Here is a 21648-nt window from a genome sequence, read left to right on the forward strand (position 1 = left end):
CAATACAACATGTTCTGAGTGTAGCATTTAGCTGCAGCCATCACACCATAAAAAGGCTTTCTGCAATTAGGAAATAACCAATCTTAAACATTAAAGTAAAACTTATTACTTTGGCATATCTTCAGATCAATAGTCCCACATGCTTTTTAACATAAAAAGTAATTATCCTTTGCAAATCTATAATCATTTACAAATTTGCTACATTTAGCAGGCTAACATCAGTAATAGTAGTGGTCTTTTAAGGTTCCATTCAGGAACGAACATGTTTAAACCAAATATATTACATTAAAAAATTACAATTTACACAGATTAAAAAAAATGTTCTAATGTTTAGACAGAGCCTTCAGGAATTATATTCACAATCATCAAAAATGATCACCTATTTCATAAGATAAGATTTAAAGTGAAAGGCAGTCAGCATAGGTTCTCACATGGAGTTGTTGGTCTTCAAATGCTGATGCAGAATGTTTTTTTTTTATCACGGCAGGTTATTGTACTGTATGACAGTTATTGGACTGTTTCTTTTTAACAGATACATGTAAAATTGACATTGAAATTAGTATAAATCACCTTGAACATTTTGATGTCTGAGTTCTGTTCTAAGATGTTATTTCTGTTCTTTTCAATTTGTTGGCTTTGCTCTTTGCTGAAATATCTATTATGTTTATATTTTGCTTGTTTTCAAGTTGGCAGAAATATTTTGCTATTAAAGTCTGTAAATCTGGCCTTTAAACCCAGATCTAACACTTAGCTTGAAAAACACTTTTGTCACTTCTAAGTTTATAACATTTTTTCATATTGTCCTGTTTTTCTGCTTCTTCTCCAGGATGCCCAGCGGGTTCTTTTGGACCAGGCTGTAAGTCCAGATGCAGTTGCATCAATGGAGGCTCTTGTGACTCGAGGACCGGGGCTTGTTACTGCTCCCCTGGTTACATTGGAGCTTACTGCAGCAGAAGTAGGTACAAAACGATGAGCTGGGTTGTAATCGATGAATCAACAGGGCCTATCAAATGTGGATGAATTCCTCATTAACTTTGGCATGTTTGTGTCACTAACTGTATTTCTGCAGGGTGTCCTCAGGGATATTATGGGAGGAACTGTGTCAAGCAGTGCTTCTGTGGAGAAGGTGGGCAGTGCAACCCAGCAACGGGGAGGTGTATTTGCGGCCCCGGCAGGATGGGGATGACCTGCCAACAAGGTAAAATTAGGCAGCAGTACTTATCATTTTGGTTTTTAACAATTAGTACATCTCCCGTTTTGTTTGTTTCTGAGGAAAAACACTGATGTTCCTGGGTAAATCTGACCCAGGATATATTTAGTTATACAAAAGAGTCATAAAATTAAAAGAATCCCCCCAGAAAAAAATGTAAATCCCATCATTAACTTCTTTATTAACCATCAAACAATATTAAGTTCAGGGATGTCCTTAACTGTTAACACATCATGGTGCAATGAGGATAATAAAGCATGTGCACACATATCTGCCCACACATGCATGTATGAGACAAAGGTGTCTCATAAAAACATAATAATAATAATAATAATAATGGATTGGATTTATCTGCGCTTTTCATGACACTCAAAGTGCTTACATTGTGTCCATTATTCATTCACTCCTCATTCATACTTGGTGATGGTAAGCTATGGTTGTAGCCACAGCTGCCCTGGGGCAGACTGACAGAGGCGTGGCTGCAACACAACAGTATTTGATTTTTCCTAGTGTTTTAAGCTTCTATTTTGACTGCCGGGCCAAATCGACCCAAAAGTAGCTTTGTATTTTGAATATGAAGGATGAATTGATAAATGCATATTCATATGGTTATTATTATGTTTATGTAATCACACTAAGTAAGTCAAGCAGATTTCTTTGTTATTATTATTACTGTTTATTTTTTTAATAATACTTTTTCCAACATAAAATTAACAAAAGTAAAAATAAAAGAAAAATACATGTCAACAGAGCTTAAACAACAAAAATAACAATAAATAATAAAATAAAATAATAAGAATGATTTCCAACAAAGCTTCTTAGTCAAAGTTTAGATTTTACTTTTTAAATTGGGTCAATTTGACCCAGCATATTGCAGGGTGGATAATAAACAGGATGTGGTTTTATGGTTGCACGTAATGTATTGGAGGTACACAAATGTGTGTGGTAAAATCAAGTTTAAGGTCAACACATCTGAAGGTCTGAAACAAAAAGTAATAACTGCTCAAATTTGAGGGAAGCTTTATCATGGATTTCAATCCAGACTTTTTAATTCACCCTTTTATCTTTTTACAGTTCTCGTGAGTAAACAGAGCCAGCGCTGAGGCTGACATGCATCATTTGGAACCACTGGCTCTAATGAGTTCTTTAGAAACTAGAGACCTCACCAGAGAGTGAGAAACAACCACCAAAACAAGGGTGTAGTTTTCAACGTTTTTCACTGTATATTTAAGGAACAAATTCTCCATTTCCTCAGAGTATAGTCTCTGATGATCACAGGGCTTTTATTCCCGGGAAACAGAGAAAGAGCCGAGCTTCTGTTATCTTCCCCCTTTATCAGCAATTCAGCTGAATTGCAAACAGGGGCTTTCCAGACTGCTAGCACTAAAAGTTCTCTCGTTAGCCTCCTCTATGTACTTGAATGCACCACCTCTTAAGTTCCTCTTGTTGAATGTTTACAGAAAACTATAAGTAGCTCATTCTCCGTGTTCCGTATCGCTGAATTTGGCAAGAAAGCAAATAAATAAACAGGGAAAAAAAATCAGCTTTTTGTTTTCCTGGGTTGAAATTACCCATAGAAACATGATTATTCTTTGATATCAGCGCCAAATTAGCCTACTTTGCCATCTCTGTAATGAGCTTTTGCTAAAATAAATTTAAGAGTGAGTAGAGCAGTGTGTGTATGTGTGTGATTGAGACAGATAGAGCACACACCCTTTGGTTTGATGGATGTTCAGTAAAGTCATCAGCTCTTGTCTTGTAATGGGGTTTTCCCAACATTTCTTCAGCATGTCCGAGGGGACGCTACGGCCCGCAGTGCAGGAACGCCTGCAGCTGTCAGAACGGGGCTTTATGTGATCCTGTTGATGGCTCTTGTAAGTGCGGACTGGGCTGGATTGGACCTCGCTGCGACACAGGTATTCTTTACCTCCCAAAGCCCCACAGTCCAGACTGCATTCTTTTTTCTTTTACTGGGAACTGGCTTTATCTTTGCGAATTAAGCTTTTCAGACAAAGTTTCCCCAAAAGAAGAAAAACTCTTGAAATTTGCAGCCCATTATCTTAACATACAGTCAACAAATGAAAATCCTTGCTGTGAAATCTTCTTTGAACATTATTAAAATTTGCAGTTATTTAAAAAATGTACTACCAGCAGTGCTGTCTCCAAACAACTGCAATTTGTTTTTTTACTGTGCATTAATTTTTGTCCCATACAAGTGGCACAGTGAGCTTCATCCAGTGTGGGTCCTTGGGAAAGAACCTTTGCGCTACTGCCTAACTATGTAGGCACAAGGTGGCCCAAGTCCCTGTGCCGGTGTAGGTACCATAACCGTTCGGCCTGGAACTTCCGTTGGGGGTCCTGGTACTTATGCTGACATCACATTATGTGATTGGCTATACGTTGGTCCGATGACGTGTCAGACAGTGATTGGTCTGGACAAATTACGATACTACCATAGAAGAAAATATTATGAAGTCTGTTGTAAACACACAGAGCTCCGACATCGAGCGAGATTGTTTTCTAAACTTGCCTTTAGTATTGTTATGATGATTATTATTAAATGAATGTTTGCTTATAGTTATTTTAATCCCTGCGCCCATTGGTTTATTATTGGCAGAACGGACCCAGAAGAACAACATTTAGCCGTGCTAACAACATTTTCAGCCATTGAACTTAAACTGGAATAACAACCGGATTGTGGCAAAATCTCTTTATAAAAATTACAAAGAATATTGTCAGACACAATTTATGACGGAAAATAACTTTAGGTTACAAAAAGGAACGTGAAATGAAAATTTGTGGAGCCCAAGCAGATCTCGACGCTACGTAGTTTGTCCAAGTGGGGATACCGTAGTGTGACGTTACCTTCAATCGAAAGGACCCTGAACGGAAGTTCCAGGCTGAACGGTTATGGTACCTACACCGGTCCCCAGCCCGGATAAAGCACAAGGTTGTGTCAGAAAGGGCATCCATCATAAAAATCTCTGCCTTACCACCTGTGCGAAACAGTGAAAGCTGATTTGCTGTGGTGATCCCTGAGGGGATATGCTGGAAGGTAAACAACAACATTTTTAGTCCCATATTTTGTTGCTAATTTGCAGATATTTTTGTTAAATGCATTTTGACATTAGGACTGGTTGCAAAAACACAGAAAGGATTCAATTTAGATTTCATTAAACTTGACTAAAGACAATTGTCATACAACTAGTTACATGAACTAAATAACAGTTAAAACTTGTTTATTAAGCAGTGACAATGTCCTGCAATAAATCTAACTGAAAGCAGTTTTTAGCTTGAAAAAAAGTTACTTTAAAGGACCTATATCATGAAAATCAACCTTTTAAAGCTTTAAAGTGGATTATAATTTTCATTCTTCATGAAAAACAACCCCAAACCTGTATTTTGATCGATTCACATATTTCTGAGTATTATTTTAACCCTTGTGCTATCTTAGAAAACCCCACCCTTACATTGACGTGTTCTCCCTACCACGTCCCTACTTATCCCTACAAAGGTGGATAAGAGTGAAGAGGATTTCATGTAATCCATGGACACCAGTGAAGATCACAAATCATTGAAGAAAAAGGTTCAGAGCACTGTCTTGTGGGGTCTAGATGACCCAACTCCCAATGTTAAAGTGCCTAGGATAGCACAAGGGTTAAAAACCCTCCCAATCTATGAAAACAAGTGGGTTCTCACATTGTGATGTCACAAAGTGGGGAACAGAAGAAACTGCGCTGGCAGCACCGCCCCCAGGCTAAAAATCACACACCCATACTTTTTCTGCTGAGCTAGCGGTGATCGCCAGGAGGCTTTCCTTTAATGTGCACAATCTGCACATCCATTTTTGCAAAGGCTTGGATGTTTGTTTTCGTGGGTAAAGCGCAGACACGCTGCCGAGGCCGACTCTAGGTTAATGCCAAGAAATGGGTGTCACCGACAAGGAGTGAAAGCCTGTGCCTCAGACATCGAGTCGTCTTACTTTCAGGTAAGAAAATGAGCTGCAAAAATAACTAATATTTCATTAAAATAGTATTTAGTGTGCCAAAGGTAATATATTATCATATACATGGATATCCTTCACTCTGAAAAGCATGATATATAGGCCATATAAAAGAAAATCATTTAAAGGAATTTAATTAATTGAAATTGATTTTTGAAGCAAAGATAGAGTTGATATCAATAAATCCATGTTTTAAACCCACTTTTAGTTCCCATCTTTCCTTCAGCACCATTTACATTTTTATTTAATTGAAAATGAACATTAGAGATTCTGTTATTACTTGCACAAATAACAGTTTTCTGGTTTTTGTAGCCTGTTCGCAGGGCAAGTATGGGCTGAATTGTGCAGAAGACTGTCAATGCCTCAACAATGGGACCTGTGATCGTTTTACAGGCAGCTGCAGCTGCGCTGCTGGGTACTATGGCTTCACCTGTCAACACAGTAAGCAGAACTTCGCTCTTATTAACAAAATTTAGTACTAAAATTTGTGACACTAGATGACACTTTTTTTCTCTAAGAAGAGTAGCTTTACCCTGTGTTGCTTTGTGTTTCTTTCAGCGTGTCCTTCAGGATATCATGGAGTGAACTGTTCCCATGCATGTTACTGCAAGACGGGGCAAGATTGTGACCATGTGACAGGAAAATGCATCTGTGCACCAGGCTACCATGGCCCACAGTGTCAAAGAAGTGAGTGCTTTTTTAAATCTGGCTACCAAAAATCAAATGATAAAAAAAACTTGCATTTTTTATAGGTTTTATAGGTTTAGGTGACATTAAAATGAACTGGAAACAGTATTGTTAGAAAAGATGAGTTTTTATTAGAAACCATCATGTTTGCACTCATGTTTGGGAATTTTAAAAGCTTCCCAGGTGTCTTGGTCTTTGAGTCTTGAGTCTTGGAGTTTTGGCCACAGTTAGGAGAGAGCATCATAGGACCAGCTGCAGGCCCATGCATCACACACAGACATTTTGATGACACAGACTTTGATAAGTCAGTCCTAAGATAACTTTTTCACAAAGGGCCATGTAGGTTTAATCTATGTCTCATACTTAAATTTGATCATAAACATTTTCCGTGTGACAAACATTAAAACATAGAAGCTTGGGAGTCAACTATTCAGTGAACAAGGGAAAGGGTGATGGAGCAACAGAAAACAATGAGTGTGTGTGATTTGGTTGGCAGGGTGTGAAGCTGGCAGGTTTGGAGCGGGCTGTGCTCAGTTGTGCGACTGTGCTGATGAGGCTCCATGTGACCCACAAACGGGACGGTGCCTGTGCCCCCCTGGACGGACAGGACAACGATGTGAAAAACGTAATAGCACCCTCAGAGAACCATCATGTCTTCTATAATGACTGCCTTTTGACTTTCATAAAACTTGCAAAAAATTAAATTCTTTTTTTTTAAATACAACTCCAGTCTGACTTTAATAACAAGAGTTTATGGATCCAAATCCAGTCAGAAGACTTTTGTTCATTTAGATTGAAGGGAAAAAGATCTTAAGCACATCTTTTGTAGCTCAGAGGAAGCACAGGAAGGAGGTGCAAAACTGAAGAACTGCTAAGATGTAAGGAATATTGCTAATGGAGGTTTATCAGAAATAAATGGACTTTTATGAATATATTTCTGATAACTGACACCTCCAAGGGCATTATCCTGCGTATGCCATTGTCACTTACTAAAGAAATACATTTTAAATCAAATATTAGTTCCCTAATCTTGTTAATTTTAGCTGAATTGTTTTTCACAAGAAGATTACTTTTTTACTCTGTATCAAGCAAAAAGAAGATCAAGCAAAAAGATTGTTGATGGTAAAATTAGAGACCGTCGTGTCCATCATAGAGCCAATTTCCAAGTTTCTGTTGTTCCAGTTAGAAACTGGTGTTTAGGCCAGCACCATAATATAAAACATTCAGGCTATTTGACCAGAACTTCTTTTTTAAGTGTCCAATATAACTTTTTAATTGACATCCTGTAGCCAATCAGAGTCATGTTCATGGTATAATTGCAGTTACGTCGTAAAAAAAGGGGAAAAAAACAGAACTGTAAAGCTGAACAACAAATTTTTCAGTGAAATCCTGATAAAAAAGATGATGGATTTTATTGTCCTTGTTGTGGAAATAAACATATTTTTTTCTGTCTTCTCTGTTAGACTGCAATGGAGACCATTTTGGACCGGACTGCTCCCTACAGTGTCACTGTTCCCACAGCGCTCGCTGTGACGGGGTTAGTGGCAGATGCATGTGTCCGCTCAATTGGATTGGCCCAGTTTGTACTGAAGGTAAATCTGAGTGCTTTTTGCCCCCTCACACCTCTACACCTACTTCTGAAGCTTCATGCGCAAAAATGACAGACCTGCCAGTTTACTGGCTGCAAAGTCCAACCAGCTTTGGCGAAACGTTGCCTGAGCCCCATCACTCTGGCCGTCGCCCTGTCTTCCTCAATAGTGTCTCTTTCCTCCTGACAGTTATTTTAATCTGTGCGCAGCGTGACGCCTGCCTCGAAGCTGTCTTCATTTTACCTCCTCAAAGCTGGAAAGCTGAGCACACGGGGGACCTTATAGGAGTAACCTCTCCTCAAAACAACAAAAAAAAAGAAACTTGACATTTGCTTTTGATTTTCAAACAGAGCTGATGTCTTTTTCTCTTCCAGCATTTCCACACCAAATTTCAGGGGCAGCCAGATTTTCTGAAAGTCGCAGACGAAGAAGAGGAGGCAGCAAGGCCCCATGACTCAAGCAAAGGTGCAAACTCCTGAAAAGTAGGACCTGGGTTGGCAAAGCATCACTCTAATTAACCTCGGAAAGCTGATGTTGGTCTGTGGAGCGGGTGCTCAGCGTTCAGACTGGCACTCAATCACTTAGCTGGAAGGAAGGTCTAGACAATCAAGCACAGGACCAGGCATGTGAGACTTCTTCAAAGGACCAAAAACTCAAAGCTCACCCAGTCTGTTGAAGATTTAAAGGCCAAAGTTGCTCCGGCTTTCTAGAAATGGAGACACTCGCCTCACAATTGTTACTGTTCTTGATTTAAAAGGGATCATTTTTGATACTTGACAGGTTTGTAAGAGTTCAGGCTCTTAAAAGCATGCTGACAAAACCTGTGACCCAGAGTGACCACTACCAGAATGTGGTTTTATAGACAGACTAAAAGAAAATTTACTGGAGAAAAAATAGCAGCTTGTGTTTCACTGAACATTTTATTTTTTTGGGGAAACTAAACAGGAAAAGTTGTGAAATTGTGGTTAACATAAGCAAAGTTTCTATTCAGCAGAAGAAAACTTTTGCTAATATGAGCCTTAGAACTTTAATTGAGAATTACATTTTCATGCATGTGACATTTACATGTTAATTTATAGAGGTTAAGGATTTTTTATTTTTATTTAAGATATCGTTTTTAACAATTTGTATCTCTGAACTCTTCTCTTTGCTCAGCCTGAAACGGTTTTCTGCATTCGTGTTTCAAGACTTCTGATTCTTAAATGTATTCCTACTCATCCTTAAACGTTTACTGTTACGCTGCATTCCAGCAACCGTTTTGCTCAGGTCTGTTCCCTTTATCATCATGGCCTGGAAAGTTTGTGGCATTTCTGGTGCAAAAGTAACTAAAACCTTTTTTTGTAAAACTGGAAGCAATAAATTCTAAATGTTAAAGATGTGTTTCAAGTGTTTGGGCAGGCCTACATTTTCATTTCCATGTTTGTAAGAGTAAATAATAATAAATGAAGAATTTAAAAGGATCTGGAGCACATGTTTCAGTCATCTTCATGCCGAGTACACAGTAAATCCCCATTTGACAAGAATCACAGCTTGTAAACACTTGTTTCGGCTTACAGAGGCTTTCATTTGTTCTGGGGGGAGTTTTCATTTCTTCAGCATCCTAGAACCATCTCACATGTTCTTATCTATAAAGGATTTTTTTTTATTTCAAATCTTCCCACAGACTTATTTTCATTATGTGTAAATTGGGAAATAGTTAAAATCTAGACTGTCAAATGAGGTTGTCCAAATTTTATACTGTTTTAAAAAATGCCCGTTAACTGTTAAAAAATGTTTATAGTCATAATATTTTTATTTTCTTTGATCAAAGTTTTTCTCAATTTTTTTTCGTGTTTCACTTTCAAAATGAGTTCTTTCCGTTGGTATCGGTTCCGTTTATTTGCAACTCTTAGCATCCCATACTGAATTTTGCTGAAGACTTCCATTTTTTCTATGAGACCTCAAAGTATTGAAGGTGGAACGCAAACACATGTAAATAAAAAAATATTATATATCCTTAAAATTCGGAAAATTCATTAGTTCCCAAATTAATATAAACTCGAGCATCCATTGCATGGAGCAGGGACCTCTGATCTTGAGCCTGATTTTTATACACTCTCCACATCCAGGCGGAGAAAAACTCCTCAATAGGATTGAGGAAAGGAGAGTAAGGTGGTAGGAACACTCTGACCATCCTTGGATGAGTAGTGAACCAGGCCCTGATGAGCGGGCCACGATGGAAATTCACATTGTCCCAAACAATAACATATAGTGTTAGGTGAGGTGCTGAGAGACCTCTCTCATTTTCAGGGATCAAATCAAAATAACAATAAATGTATCAAATGTTTCAAGGGATTCATATATCGTATTCAAGGTATTATGTTCTTGACTAATTTTGACAATTGAACAGACTATTGTGCATGTGATGACTTGCACAATGAAAAGATGCTGACTCATTTTGGAGTGAACAACCATTAGACTGAGAATCAATCAGTTTAGATCAACAAGATCTATTCACTTGGAAATTGTGCTAAATGTAGGCTACCTGTATTTAATCAATTGTAAAGATGTACTGAGACAATGAGGTGTTTAGCTCGTGCTGGTTTGCGGCGCCTTCCGTCCGTGAAACCAGGGTTCAAATCCGTGTTTGCCTTCCCTTCTCTACTTCTGTGCCGGTCCCAAGCCCGGTTGCTTTGAGAGGGTTGTGTCAGGAAGGGCATCCGGCGTAAAACATTCCCAAGTTTACCATGCGACTCGTTCGTGGTCTGATGGGAAAAAGCCAAAAGGGAAACAACAACTGAGACATTGAGACATGTACTAAGACATTTGCAATTTGATGAAATTAATGAGAAATTACATTCTGTTGTGAACAATTGCCAAGTGGTTTGGAGGTTTGACCATGTTGTTTTGAGAATGTAATTTCTGTTTGAAGAAATGAGCCAAACCAATGGAGAAAACCTGGCTTGGGGGCAGAAACCTGTAATTAAAAATTATACATAAAATACAATATCCACACACAAAAAAAAACTCTAAACATGCCACAAACCCCACAGAAAAACAAAAAAGGACGACAGAGAAGATGATCTGACCAGGACGCACTGCAAACCATTTATATACTCTGAGCTCATTATTTAAATGAATACAGCTGTGGATGATGATCAACCTTAACCTGCGAGACTGACAAGGAAAACAGAACATGAGCAAAACCCAAACTAAATTAAAAAAAAAAAAAAGATGCCATAAAACAGAAGAAGAACCACCCATCTAACCTGTAAAATCCTCACAAATGTAGCTGTAAGCCCACCACTATATGGATAGGTTTTTAAAATATACTCCATATCCAGATATTAATACTTTTTTACTTTAAACATATTATTTTATGGACAGAAATTGAAATTGTGAGATTTTTCTAGATGTAAAAGATGTGACAGATCCCAATCAAAAATAAAAAAAAATCCAGTTCCTTTTCTATTTTTTCTTCTTTATATGTAGAAAAAATGTTTCCATAAATGTTCAGAAAAATGTTAAATTATTTTAATGTATGAAATAAGAAGTCGTACAAGAAACTTTATTTTCCTACTGTTATCTACTGTTATAGTGTATACTGGTTTCACAGTTTTTGAGGATCTTTTGGTGAAAACTGCTCATGTAATTTATTTGCAAATCAAAAACTCCACTGAGTGTTTTGTTGGAGAGAAATTAATCTGTAATCCAAATAAAAACAGATGCACATGTTTTGAAATTGCAGAGCACATATTTGCATTGATTTGTGGTTTGTGAGTCAGTTGCGGGAGGGAACAGTAAGGTACGGCTACTGGAAAGAGAGTAGTGAGACCGTTTTCATCTCATGCGTGTGGATACATCAGACATATTCCTGCAATGCTACCAGCAGACATCTTTCATCAGCTCAGAGAAGTTCAGCCATCAAGGTCGTGTTTGCCTCCCTGATGGTCGTTCAAAGCACCTGTGCTGTGGCGTTGCCTGCGTGTTTTTTTTTTTTTTTTGGGGGGGGGGGGGGGGGGGCATCAGAGAGCGAATGCATTCTTCTCAAAGCATTTTTCAAAATCATTGGAGCATTTTCCCCCACTTTGGCCAAAGGCGGCCATGGTTTGGGGTGTGCGTGTCCCCCTCATCCAGCATCCCTGAGGTGAGTGATGGGTGACTGCCTCACTAGTGGACGGTGGAGCAGGCTCCCAAGTGTCTGCACAACCTCCTTCCAGCTGATGGATAGTGGAGCACTGCCGTTTGCCTTGTGTTGTGACAAGCAGCAGATGTTCTCCAATAATGTTTATCGGCTGGGCCTTCATCTTCTGATGACACACACCTGTTTCCAGTCACAGCGGCCCAGAGGGACCATTCATCCACCGAGCTTTTGGGTGGACACTGCACTGCAGTATCAGCCAGGCGCAAAACTAGGTGATTAGCTATGCTAATGATAGCCTGACAGGCCAAAACATATCAAAACAAGCTCCCTAAATGGGTTAAGAAAAACCCAAGGTGAACATTCCACACTATCATGCTTAAATACCTGACTGTGTGGCTAGCATCCTTTTATTTGACTTTATTTGCATGCATGTAAGTCTATCTCAACATTTTCCCCCTTTAAATTGTAAGTACACATTTAAAAAATGTGCTGAACAGTCAAACTGTCCGCTGACTCATTATCCAAACCATGTCCTACGCACGCTCGCTTATCAGGAGCTAGAAAAAAAGTGAGGCTCCGGAAACTCGCAATGAAATAGCCCGTGAAGGGTCAGATCGCATCGTGGGTACTTTTTTGCTGTAATTAAGCATACGCCACTCTTTGTAAAAGAGATTCTATCACTTTACAAGCACAGTTTCATGTCCCAGAGATAATTTCTGCCCCTCTGTGTTGAACCAGATCTCCCAGAAGGCCTTGGTGTTTTGAACTCCAGCTGACAAAGCTGTCTTTTTCAGATAAAGGGACGAAAGTTCGAGCAAGGGTGGGAGAGGGGCACTGAGACATTTCAACAAGTCTTGCACCATTTGTGTGATTGTTGGCTGAAAAAATAAATGTTACATTTAAGAACTGCACAGAAGATCTGTATCATAAAAAACTCTCACACCCATGGCTCTGCTCTGGTTTTCAGCCGATGTATTTATTTGCGTTGAGTGTGCCCGGACCTGGCGTTGATCTTCCGTAAGAATCATCACTTGTTATAAAAATAAGCAATTGGTGTCCACCACTACAGCACAAAAACACATTTTCTCTATCTGCCACTAGGTGGAGCTCTGACATGGATAGAGCATGAGAATTCGAAATCAAAAGTGCACATAAATAATTGGACAATGTGCATCAGGAGTCCAACAGTGCAGCACTGGTGCTCATAATTAATGTCCATGTTGCTCCAGGAGGATTAAAACCCCACGCTCAAAGCTCTTTTTCTTTTTTTAGCTCAGAGTTAATGGCCTGACGAGTTATTTTCTCATCTCATCCATGAGCAGAGAAGGAGGCTGTAAGTGGTTCTCCCACCACGCCTGTCCTGATTACACTCGTCATATTAAAACCATGTGGAAACCTGCTTTGCCCTGTTCTGTGGAACCACTTCGAGTGTCCATCAATAACACTGATGATCTTCCAGGGAGGAAAACGAACTGTGTAACCGAACCACAACTTTAAACTGACCTGCTTTCTGAGAGGACGGAGGGGCAAAAAAGACACACGATAGGCACAGAAGTCAGGGAACAAACAAAACAAAAACAAAAAACTCTACTGAGGTTTCAGACACAGGAGGTGCCACCATAACTGTAAACACAACTAATCTGGATGTGGTGATTTGTGTAGTTTCCCCACCCAAACACTAAGATATACAACTCCCACTTCTGCCAGCTGTCGCTAAGTACCTCTCCATACCAACCTCTCATCGCAGAGTACAGACCCCTCACCCTTCTGTGCTGCCTCCTTCCCCTCCTGAATGCTTCCCTTAGTCAGCAAGGGTGCCAAGTCAATCAGTGTGAGAGCTGCCAGCTGCGATGGCCATCTCCAGGATATGATGTATGTCTTGAGCGAGCGGGCCGGGGCAGTTACATGCCACACAGACTTGGCCATGTAGATGGGTGGCAAAGCAAAGGAAGGAAGGGCTTGGGTGAGAAGTGAGGAGAGGAGGGGAGGCAGCGGGACCTGTAATGAGGCCTGATGGATTCTGAGGCTGTGCCAGCTACCCCATTAGCCGAGTGGCTCCAAGGCCCTCAGAGTGCTACACCCAGAGTGTCCACAGGACCACGTGCACGCTCTGTAGGGGCACAGCTGCTTGGGGATCCAGTCCCCCGGGACGCACACACATAAACAGACATGCACTGTTCTCATTTAACTAAAGCCTAATAAGTAATTCGACTTCCGTAGCTGCTAACCTGACCTTGATACGCTTCTGTGAGGACCTGCCAGCCACACTTTGCGACACACTGGGCTCTTTATGAACATTTTGGAGTTAACGACAGCAGTATCTGATCCCAAAGTGTTGCTGAAGTGTCGCAGGATGCATTGGTGGTGCCACTAGAGGTGTTAATTAAGGTTGACTGAATGGGTGAAGGAACGGCACATACTGCTAAGTTGCCAAACTCACCCTGTACCACTTCACTTCATTCATAGAAACACTCCATTTTCCTCTGAGCAGTCCTTTCCTAGCATTTTGCTGTTCTTTTTAGGAGGTAATACCTTCAGCCTTGAGTATTAGTGTGTTTTACACAGGTGATTACATGGCCTGTTTTACTTGCAGCAGAACCAGGGCAACTGAGATGCTTCTGCCAGATTGTTTCAGTCGTCATTTGCTGTGATGTGCTTTGGCTGTCAGTGTGGAAACGCAGTCTCACAACCCACCAGAAAAAAAATAAAAGAACTGTGAATTAAATTTTACAACAATAAGGCCTAAATATGTCTACTGTATGAAGACTGTCATTCATCCCGGTTGATTCCATCATAGTAGTAGGTTTAGGGGCTGTCATCTGGACTCAGTTTTTAAAGTTAGAAGACATTTCACCTCTTATCCAAGAGGCGTTGTCCATTCTGAATTAGCTGGTAAAAGAGCTGGTATATATGCCCTCATGGGGGAGGAGATGGCTGGCTTCTTTCACAGTGAAAGAAGGCATCTTTGTCAAGAAGGATAAACCTTAATAAGAATGGTGGTCTCAGGTTTATTCTTCCATCCATCTACGGCAGTGTTCTGAAACCAAAACAAACCGAACCAGTTCCACCAGGGTCGTTAACAGCTGAAAGAGATGACCAGTTTGGGGAGGAAGTCACTGGCTCCCCAACCCCCAGTTGAGGATAAAGGACTCTTAACGACCCGGAAACATTGTTGACAATACCATCCAGTTTCAGGTCTGACTCCTCCCCCTTGAGTGCATATATACCAGCTCTTTTACCAGCTAATTCAGAATTGACGAAGCCTCTTGGATAATCCATCCATCGATCCATCCATCCATCCATAAACAGAACCCAGTGGTTCCTTTTCTAGGGATAATTTTGAAAAAAACAAAACAATTAACCTATGAAGCTTGCTTTTGAACTGTAGGAGAAAACTGAAGTGCTTGGAGAAAACCCACACATGCATTAGGAGAACATGCAGACTCCACACAGGTCCCAATCGGGATCCAAACCAGGGCATTCTCACTATCAAAATTTACTAGATTTACTAGGTTTTTGTTAATCATTTCTTTTTCTTGTTATATGTCCATATAGCTCTTTGAAACGGTATCATCAACCATGTGCTGATCATTTTGATCACAACTCAGCTTAACATTACACAGCTGAACTCATCAAAGTTGGATGACCCATGGGACCTCAACCACGCCACCTTACCCTCTGTGACCTCATCAATGCTGGACGCCCCATGGAGCCTTGAAAGCTAATGACAGGCCTTGGGAGGATGACCCAAATGTTAGAGTGCCAAGGGTGTCAATGCCAGCCATCTTCAGCATCATGCCCAGTTTGTGAGCCACCCCCACTCCAGCTACTAACCGGACAATGGAGCTGCCGAACCTCAAGCCCTCCCAGCCACATTGTCCACCCACGTTGGCTGGCAGCAGTGACGGAGGGGGGTGGGGGGGTGCCGGATGGAGAGGCCTGCTGCAGGATGGGACTCTTATTGAGTGTTTGAGCGATGAGCCAGGTCATCACATCTACCCACCTCATCCATCATGCCCAACAAACAGACACAAATAAAGAGGACACATTCCTGCCTCCGCTCCCACTACCACAATCAAGCCCTCTGCAGCCCTTTCTCTGCTTCCCACTCTCTCTGTGAGCCAATGGCTCAAGGAGAAAGAAAGAAGACCAGAGTTCAGGCTCTCCCTCGCTCTTGGAGGCCATGAGAGTGCCAGAAAAAAGCGCCAGGTGGTGTCCTGACTCACATCACTTGTGTAAAATTCAATTCGCCCAGAATGATCGGCTGTCAAAAGGACTGCAAGAACGTTGGGAGTAACGAGGACAAAGGCACAGTGTTATCTGAGTAGAAAGTAGGAAAGCATCAAAGGTGTCAATCCACAATGTAGTCCTTTATTTTCTTAGTTGTTCCTCCCACAGTATTGAATTGAAATGCATAACAGTTACATTGTAGAAAGCATTAAAACAGAGTACCTCAACTCGCTGATTACTTTTTAAAATCGATTATAAACAGAACATTAAAAAAACAAACAGGAAATCTTGCCCCATAAAACGGGAAAATGAATGAAAGTCTTTTGTTATTCATCATAAGTTTGGCACAAGAGATTAACCGAACATAAAACAAGCAGACGACTGTAGAAAATGTCAGGTAGAGATCTTACCAGAGCAATCATGCGCTTAAGAATGAAGTGACCTGGCTTCTTTTTTTTCTTTTTTTTTTTTTACCATTTTACACATTATAATTTTTTACCTTTTTTTACACTTGAATCATTAATTGCCATAAAAAACCTAAATAATTTCTATTTTCAGACCTGTTTTATTAGTCGAACGAGGAGTGAATTGTATGTGTAATACTATCCGGCACTCAAATGTCATCTAAAAACCCCATTGATATCTGGGATCGGCCCAGTTGGGAATCTCCCCTTCACCTGGGCTAAGAGCAGTGCTATTCAGTAAACAAACTACAGTTTGCCAAGAAATAAATACAATTCTCAAAATACAACAACAAATAACATCAACAACACATAAAAAAGGAAAAGAAAATGATTGTCTAAAAATGAAATACACATGAGCATGGAGAAGCTTACGACTAGCATTCAGGCTATTTAGTGGTATAGTTGGTAAACTAGGATGAATTCAAGGGTGTTTGAAAAAAGACAGATGCTCTTTACAGAACAACAATTTACTTCAGCACTGGCTAATTATCTCAGAAAATAATAAAAATTAAAAAAAAATGTGATTTCTCTTCCACTAAAAAGACAATCTATTTATATCCCTTCACAGATAGGCAGGCGGACAGGATGGTGAACAGTTGTTTGACACTTTTGTGTACAGTGCTATGATTGTGCAGACACACGCAGATGGGGAAACTGGCCTCTTTTGAATTCAACGCATTTTTGTTTGTTCTCTCAACGACTTCAGTGATATGAAAAATGCTGCAAGTGCTGTACTTAACGAGGTTTCATCTGAGCGTTTCTCCCCCAACCCCGCCTCCCATTTTTATTATTGAACCCACACATTTACGAGGAACATCTGCACACATCCGGGGGTCAGAGGGGAATCTCGCTTTGACTCTCGAGCTGAAACATGCTACGCCAAAAACGCAGCTGTCTTAGAGACACAACTGAACTTGGCGTAAAATGTTCTTGCCTTTCATCTGCTTAGTAGGCCAGCAGATGTGTCAGCTGCCATTGCTGTGCAATTCAACAGAAATCAAGAATAAATAGTTATTATTACTTTAGCATTTTTCACCTCATAGTTGGTGGTGATGCCAGAAACCAATTGTAATTCTCTGCTTTGGGGACGATGTGGCCGATGACCCTACAGGGTGTAAGGCAGTCAAGATGGGCTGTGGTTCTGCTCAGCAGTCGCTCTGTGAATGATCAGGGGCCTCTGCTAAAAGCCCCAGTGATGTACTCCCAGTGCTATGGTAGATTAGGGGTCAGGAGACAAAATAGTGGACACAGTGGAGGGTCATCATACATGGCTGAGGGATTGGATGGCACTGGATTCAGCAGCGGCCCGTGCCAGACTGTGCCACATGGAGGCCGGGGCGTGGGGGGCCGAATGGAGAGAGTCCTTTTCAGCCAGAGACAGCATCATAGCGTACGCCTAAGGAGGCATGAGATGGACTGCACTTAACTCCAGGTCAAATAATTTGCGTGAGTACATTGGAATTGAGTACATTTGAAGGTTTGGATTTACCTGAGACTTGGACTTTCGAAAGAGAGGCTGTTTGACCATCTCAGTCAAAGAGGCTGAGCCAAAGGATCCATCCTCCTCATCTCCATCTTTGTCACTGAGCTCACTTTCCTCCAGCTTGTGCATGTCAGAAAAACGTCGAATGTGATCCAAGGCTGAGTAGCTGCTCTGCTCCTGCTCTTCCTCATGCCTGGAGGTCGGTAAGAAAATAAGGAGACGCTCTCGTAGGATTATGCTTACATTTTTACAAATGCCACTTTTACCTCATTGGAGAGGTATTACAACTTGTTTTCAAGTTGTTCGCTCCACTGAAGTCCATTTCGTCTTGAGTGATGTCGTCATCAAGGTTGCTAGGGAGCACTTTGGCGTCACTTTTATCAGGACCATCGCCCGGCTCCTCTGCTTCTTCGTCCTCATCAGCACCCAGATCTTCGACCTCCTCATCCTCCAGGTCGCGTTCCACATGGCTGGACAACAGTGGCTTCCCTTCTTCAAACGCACCTCCGTTTATGCTGCAGATCAGGAGTGATAGCTTGATTATGACACGGACAGAAAGTGCCTTTATAAACATGCAGAACCATACAATATCTCAGTGTGTATACTGTGAACAAGGTGTTTTTGCTTTCTAACAAGATCTTGTCAGAACCTTTGCCAGTTTTAAACAAAGACTGTGAAAAACTTTGGAATAAACACAGCAACAAGCGGCAGATCAGAGGAAGAACGTGGCAGCTTGGACTGAGAAGAGCCAGAATCTCGTTTGTCATCGGGGCTCCGGGGCCCCTTTGGGCACAGCAGCGCTGAGCTGATCCTTGCAGCACTTAAATGGAGTGCTCTGCCTCTCTCCTTGTTTATTTTCCTGACTATCTCATAGTCATCTAATAGGCAAAATATTTAGCTGACAGCCTCATTTGGTGGGAGAGTTATGAGTGCGCTGCCAACCGGTTCATTCCTCCATCCCTGTGGAGGGAGAGGGGGCCAGCTATCCAAACTGCCTGAGTCCTAATCTGTCCCTGGGTCTCAGTGCCACAGGAAACCACCATTTGGTAAATCATCTGGAACCACATTAAGACTGATTCACTAATTACACTCTGGGACATCTTTCGTCAGCTCGCAAACATGCCATTTCTTACACAAAAGAGTTGGAGAACGGAAAGTAAGAGACGGAAAGAAAACAGAGCACATGAAGGGGTTACGCCACAGCATTTTTAGATCTTCAGGATTTCATTTTTTCCTCCACTTTTCCAGCGTTTGCACCTTCTCAGTCAGATAAGATCTTGCCTTCTGCAGAATACGGCTGGAGCAAAAAGACTTTTTTTTGTGCCTCTTTAAACTTGCAGGGTCACGAGGAGGAACTAGCTCCAGAAGAAGGAGCGAGAAGTCTATGATTAAGAAAACAGATTCGCTAATTATGCTTTCAAACGTGGTAATTTGCCGAGGATAAAGTATCTATCAGGGGTAGTCAGGAGAGCTGCACTTTGAAAGGAAACACAGGCCGACCCTTTGACCCCACCCCCTCTACCCTCTTCCTGCATGCAGACATGTTGGTTCCAGATGTGCTAATCTAACTGCTGCAGCTCCCCACCGCCCGTTCCCATCACCAACACTCCCCCGTCTGCTCCTCAGTTGTCCCGCTGAGGGTCTACCGCATGATCCCATTCTCCTGAAGAATCTACAAATCTCTCTTTGCAGCCCCACAATCTGCCATGTGATCAACACCACACACAAGAAAACAAACTTGTAGAGCCGAGTGCACCCCCCCCCCCCCCCCCCCCACACAGACACACACGTCCCATCTGATCAAAGCTGCAAGAATTTATTTGCATAATGCTCAGACAACACCGTGTGCGCTGGAGATCTTTCTTTTATCGAGTGGAGAAAGACAACTGATGTAAAGAGCTCAACAGCATTTCAAAAGCTGTGATTATGTCATTCCTCGTGACTGTTTTCTACTCCGGACCCCCAAACATGCTGAGATTATTACCAGAGGCTGGCTGGGTGGGATAAAATTGAGCGTCTAAAATTGGTCTGATAGCAGCTAACTGATTAGAATTAAAGTCTTTGTGCTGATAACCCTGCAAACAGCACAACTATTTTCTGAAAGGTTGTGAACTTTGCAGATTAAAAGCTCTCGCAATTAATAATACCCAGCTTGTTGTTTTTCTCCAAAGATGTGGATGTGATGAAAAAAAAAAACTATATATAAAGGCGGGCGGTTGGGCTGGGCTAAGCTCACCCTTCCTCGGAGGGGTCTGGTGACGCCTGGTTTTGGCCCGTGCTGCTGATAAAGTTTCGGATTTCATTAAAATAGGAGTCTTCTTTGTCATCCAAAATGGCGCTGCTACTGTCCAGTTCAGACTGCGGCGATGACATTGCAGTTCCTGCAAGAAAATCAAATACATTATTGATTGATTATTTGGTTAAGTAAAACAAAGGTTAAGAATAAGAGACTGTATACAATTGTCTAATGCATTTGAGTCCTTGTGTGATTTGCAATGCAAATAGAATAAAATAAAACTCATTGATTGCACAAAGGGGGATCTATCAAAAACAGCTTATAGATAATAACACAAAACATAAATCCAAAACATTAATAACAACAACAAATATAGTCCATAATCTATAAGTCTCATAGCTAATTGGAAGAATGCTCTGCTAAAGTGCTCTTTCCAGCACCAAGGTGTTAAAGTCTTTACTTTATATAAAATCATATTTATTTTTACGTTATGGTAGCATTATGGCATGCAAATCCATACAAAAGAGATAAATTGCTCTGAAAATAAAATCAAATAAAAATAGAAAAAAAAAATCGTAACGAATTTTAAGTTGCTTAACTTTATTATAAGTCTCACAAAAACAGCTGAAAAGTGGTTTTTAATGAAGAAACACACTTTCCCATCTATTAGATGGCCACACTGGGCTTTAAAAGAAATAGCCAGAGGTTAAAACAACTATTCATTTCTTATAATTGATATTACATGCAATATATTGTACAGTGTGTGTGACTGAGGCCTGCTGCTGTCAGCTCCTGGCCCGTTGTCGCCGCTTGTTCTGCTGATTCAGACAGAGTGATGCAACCTATTAATTCCACAAGCTGTGCTGCTGATTAAAGCAGCTCAAAAGTAGTTTGCTATGGTAGCTGGCAGATTTATACAACTTTATTTCCCAGCCTGTGAGATTGTCCCCAATTATGATTAAATGATGTTCAATACAGTCCTGCAGAGGGATTTATGGAGCTCACAAATCAGCGAGCTCACTTCCTCTGACAAAATATGAAAACCGTCCTTCCAGATGATGCTGTGAGTTTATTCCCCCCCCCCCCCCCCCCTCACCTGACAGATTGCCGTTCTCGTGCTTTTTGAGGTGACGGTCCAGGTTGGTCTGCTGACCGAAGCACCGGTCACACAGGTGGCATTTGAAAGGCTTTTCTTTATTGTGAATGTTGCGAATGTGACGCTGCAGGTTGGAGGAGATGCTGAAGGATCGGTCACAGTATTTACATCTGTTGAGAGAGTTTTTTATTACTACAACGGTTGATAAAATGACATAAACACTAACAGACAGTCTTCTTGTCTTGAATCCAGCTGCAGTGCATAATGAATCGGAACTTGTGTTTTTTCTTTGTGGTAAAACATAATGCAGGATGCACACACACACACACACTCAGACAGTCCCAAAGTCCCAGACATGATGGAGGAGCTTGTTTAAGGTTAAACAGTTCTGCCTCTTATCTCTCGCCAGCACAATAAAAAAAAAACTGTGTTCCTCTCTCACAAAATAAGCACGCAACAGATTTGGTTGAATCCCTCCAAAATTAGGGGGCTCCTGCCAGGTTTTTTCATGCAAAATTATACAAGAA

The 21648-nt window shown here is 41.0% G+C and overlaps 2 protein-coding genes across 20 annotated transcripts in view; one reads left to right on the forward strand and one right to left on the reverse strand.

Moving 5' to 3' along the window:
• The window catches only part of LOC101169224 (multiple epidermal growth factor-like domains protein 6), a 62474-nt gene extending 53538 nt beyond the window's left edge, over positions 1–8936 (forward strand). For 5 of the 6 annotated variants that reach the window (XM_011482815.3, XM_020708409.2, XM_020708411.2 and 2 more), the window contains 8 exons: positions 827–955; positions 1070–1198; positions 2998–3126; positions 5526–5654; positions 5772–5900; positions 6397–6525; positions 7364–7492; positions 7864–8936. In XM_011482815.3, the coding sequence (XP_011481117.1) occupies positions 827–955; positions 1070–1198; positions 2998–3126; positions 5526–5654; positions 5772–5900; positions 6397–6525; positions 7364–7492; positions 7864–7943 (983 nt within the window). In that variant the 3' untranslated portion in view covers positions 7944–8936. The remainder of the gene's footprint in view (positions 1–826; positions 956–1069; positions 1199–2997; positions 3127–5525; positions 5655–5771; positions 5901–6396; positions 6526–7363; positions 7493–7863) is intronic. The other variant, XM_020708410.2, reaches the window with a different exon arrangement.
• Positions 8937–15962: 7026 nt separating this feature from the next.
• The window catches only part of mecom (MDS1 and EVI1 complex locus), a 155406-nt gene continuing 149720 nt past the window's right edge, over positions 15963–21648 (reverse strand). For all 14 annotated transcript variants that reach the window (XM_011482827.3, XM_011482823.3, XM_011482817.3 and 11 more), the window contains 5 exons: positions 21122–21291; positions 20026–20170; positions 18056–18304; positions 17796–17982; positions 15963–17702 (listed from right to left, as the gene is read on the reverse strand). In XM_011482827.3, the coding sequence (XP_011481129.1) occupies positions 17568–17702; positions 17796–17982; positions 18056–18304; positions 20026–20170; positions 21122–21291 (886 nt within the window). In that variant the 3' untranslated portion in view covers positions 15963–17567. The remainder of the gene's footprint in view (positions 17703–17795; positions 17983–18055; positions 18305–20025; positions 20171–21121; positions 21292–21648) is intronic.

This window comes from Oryzias latipes, chromosome 13, assembly GCF_002234675.1.
Source record: "Oryzias latipes chromosome 13, ASM223467v1".
Lineage (NCBI taxonomy): Eukaryota > Metazoa > Chordata > Actinopteri > Beloniformes > Adrianichthyidae > Oryzias > Oryzias latipes.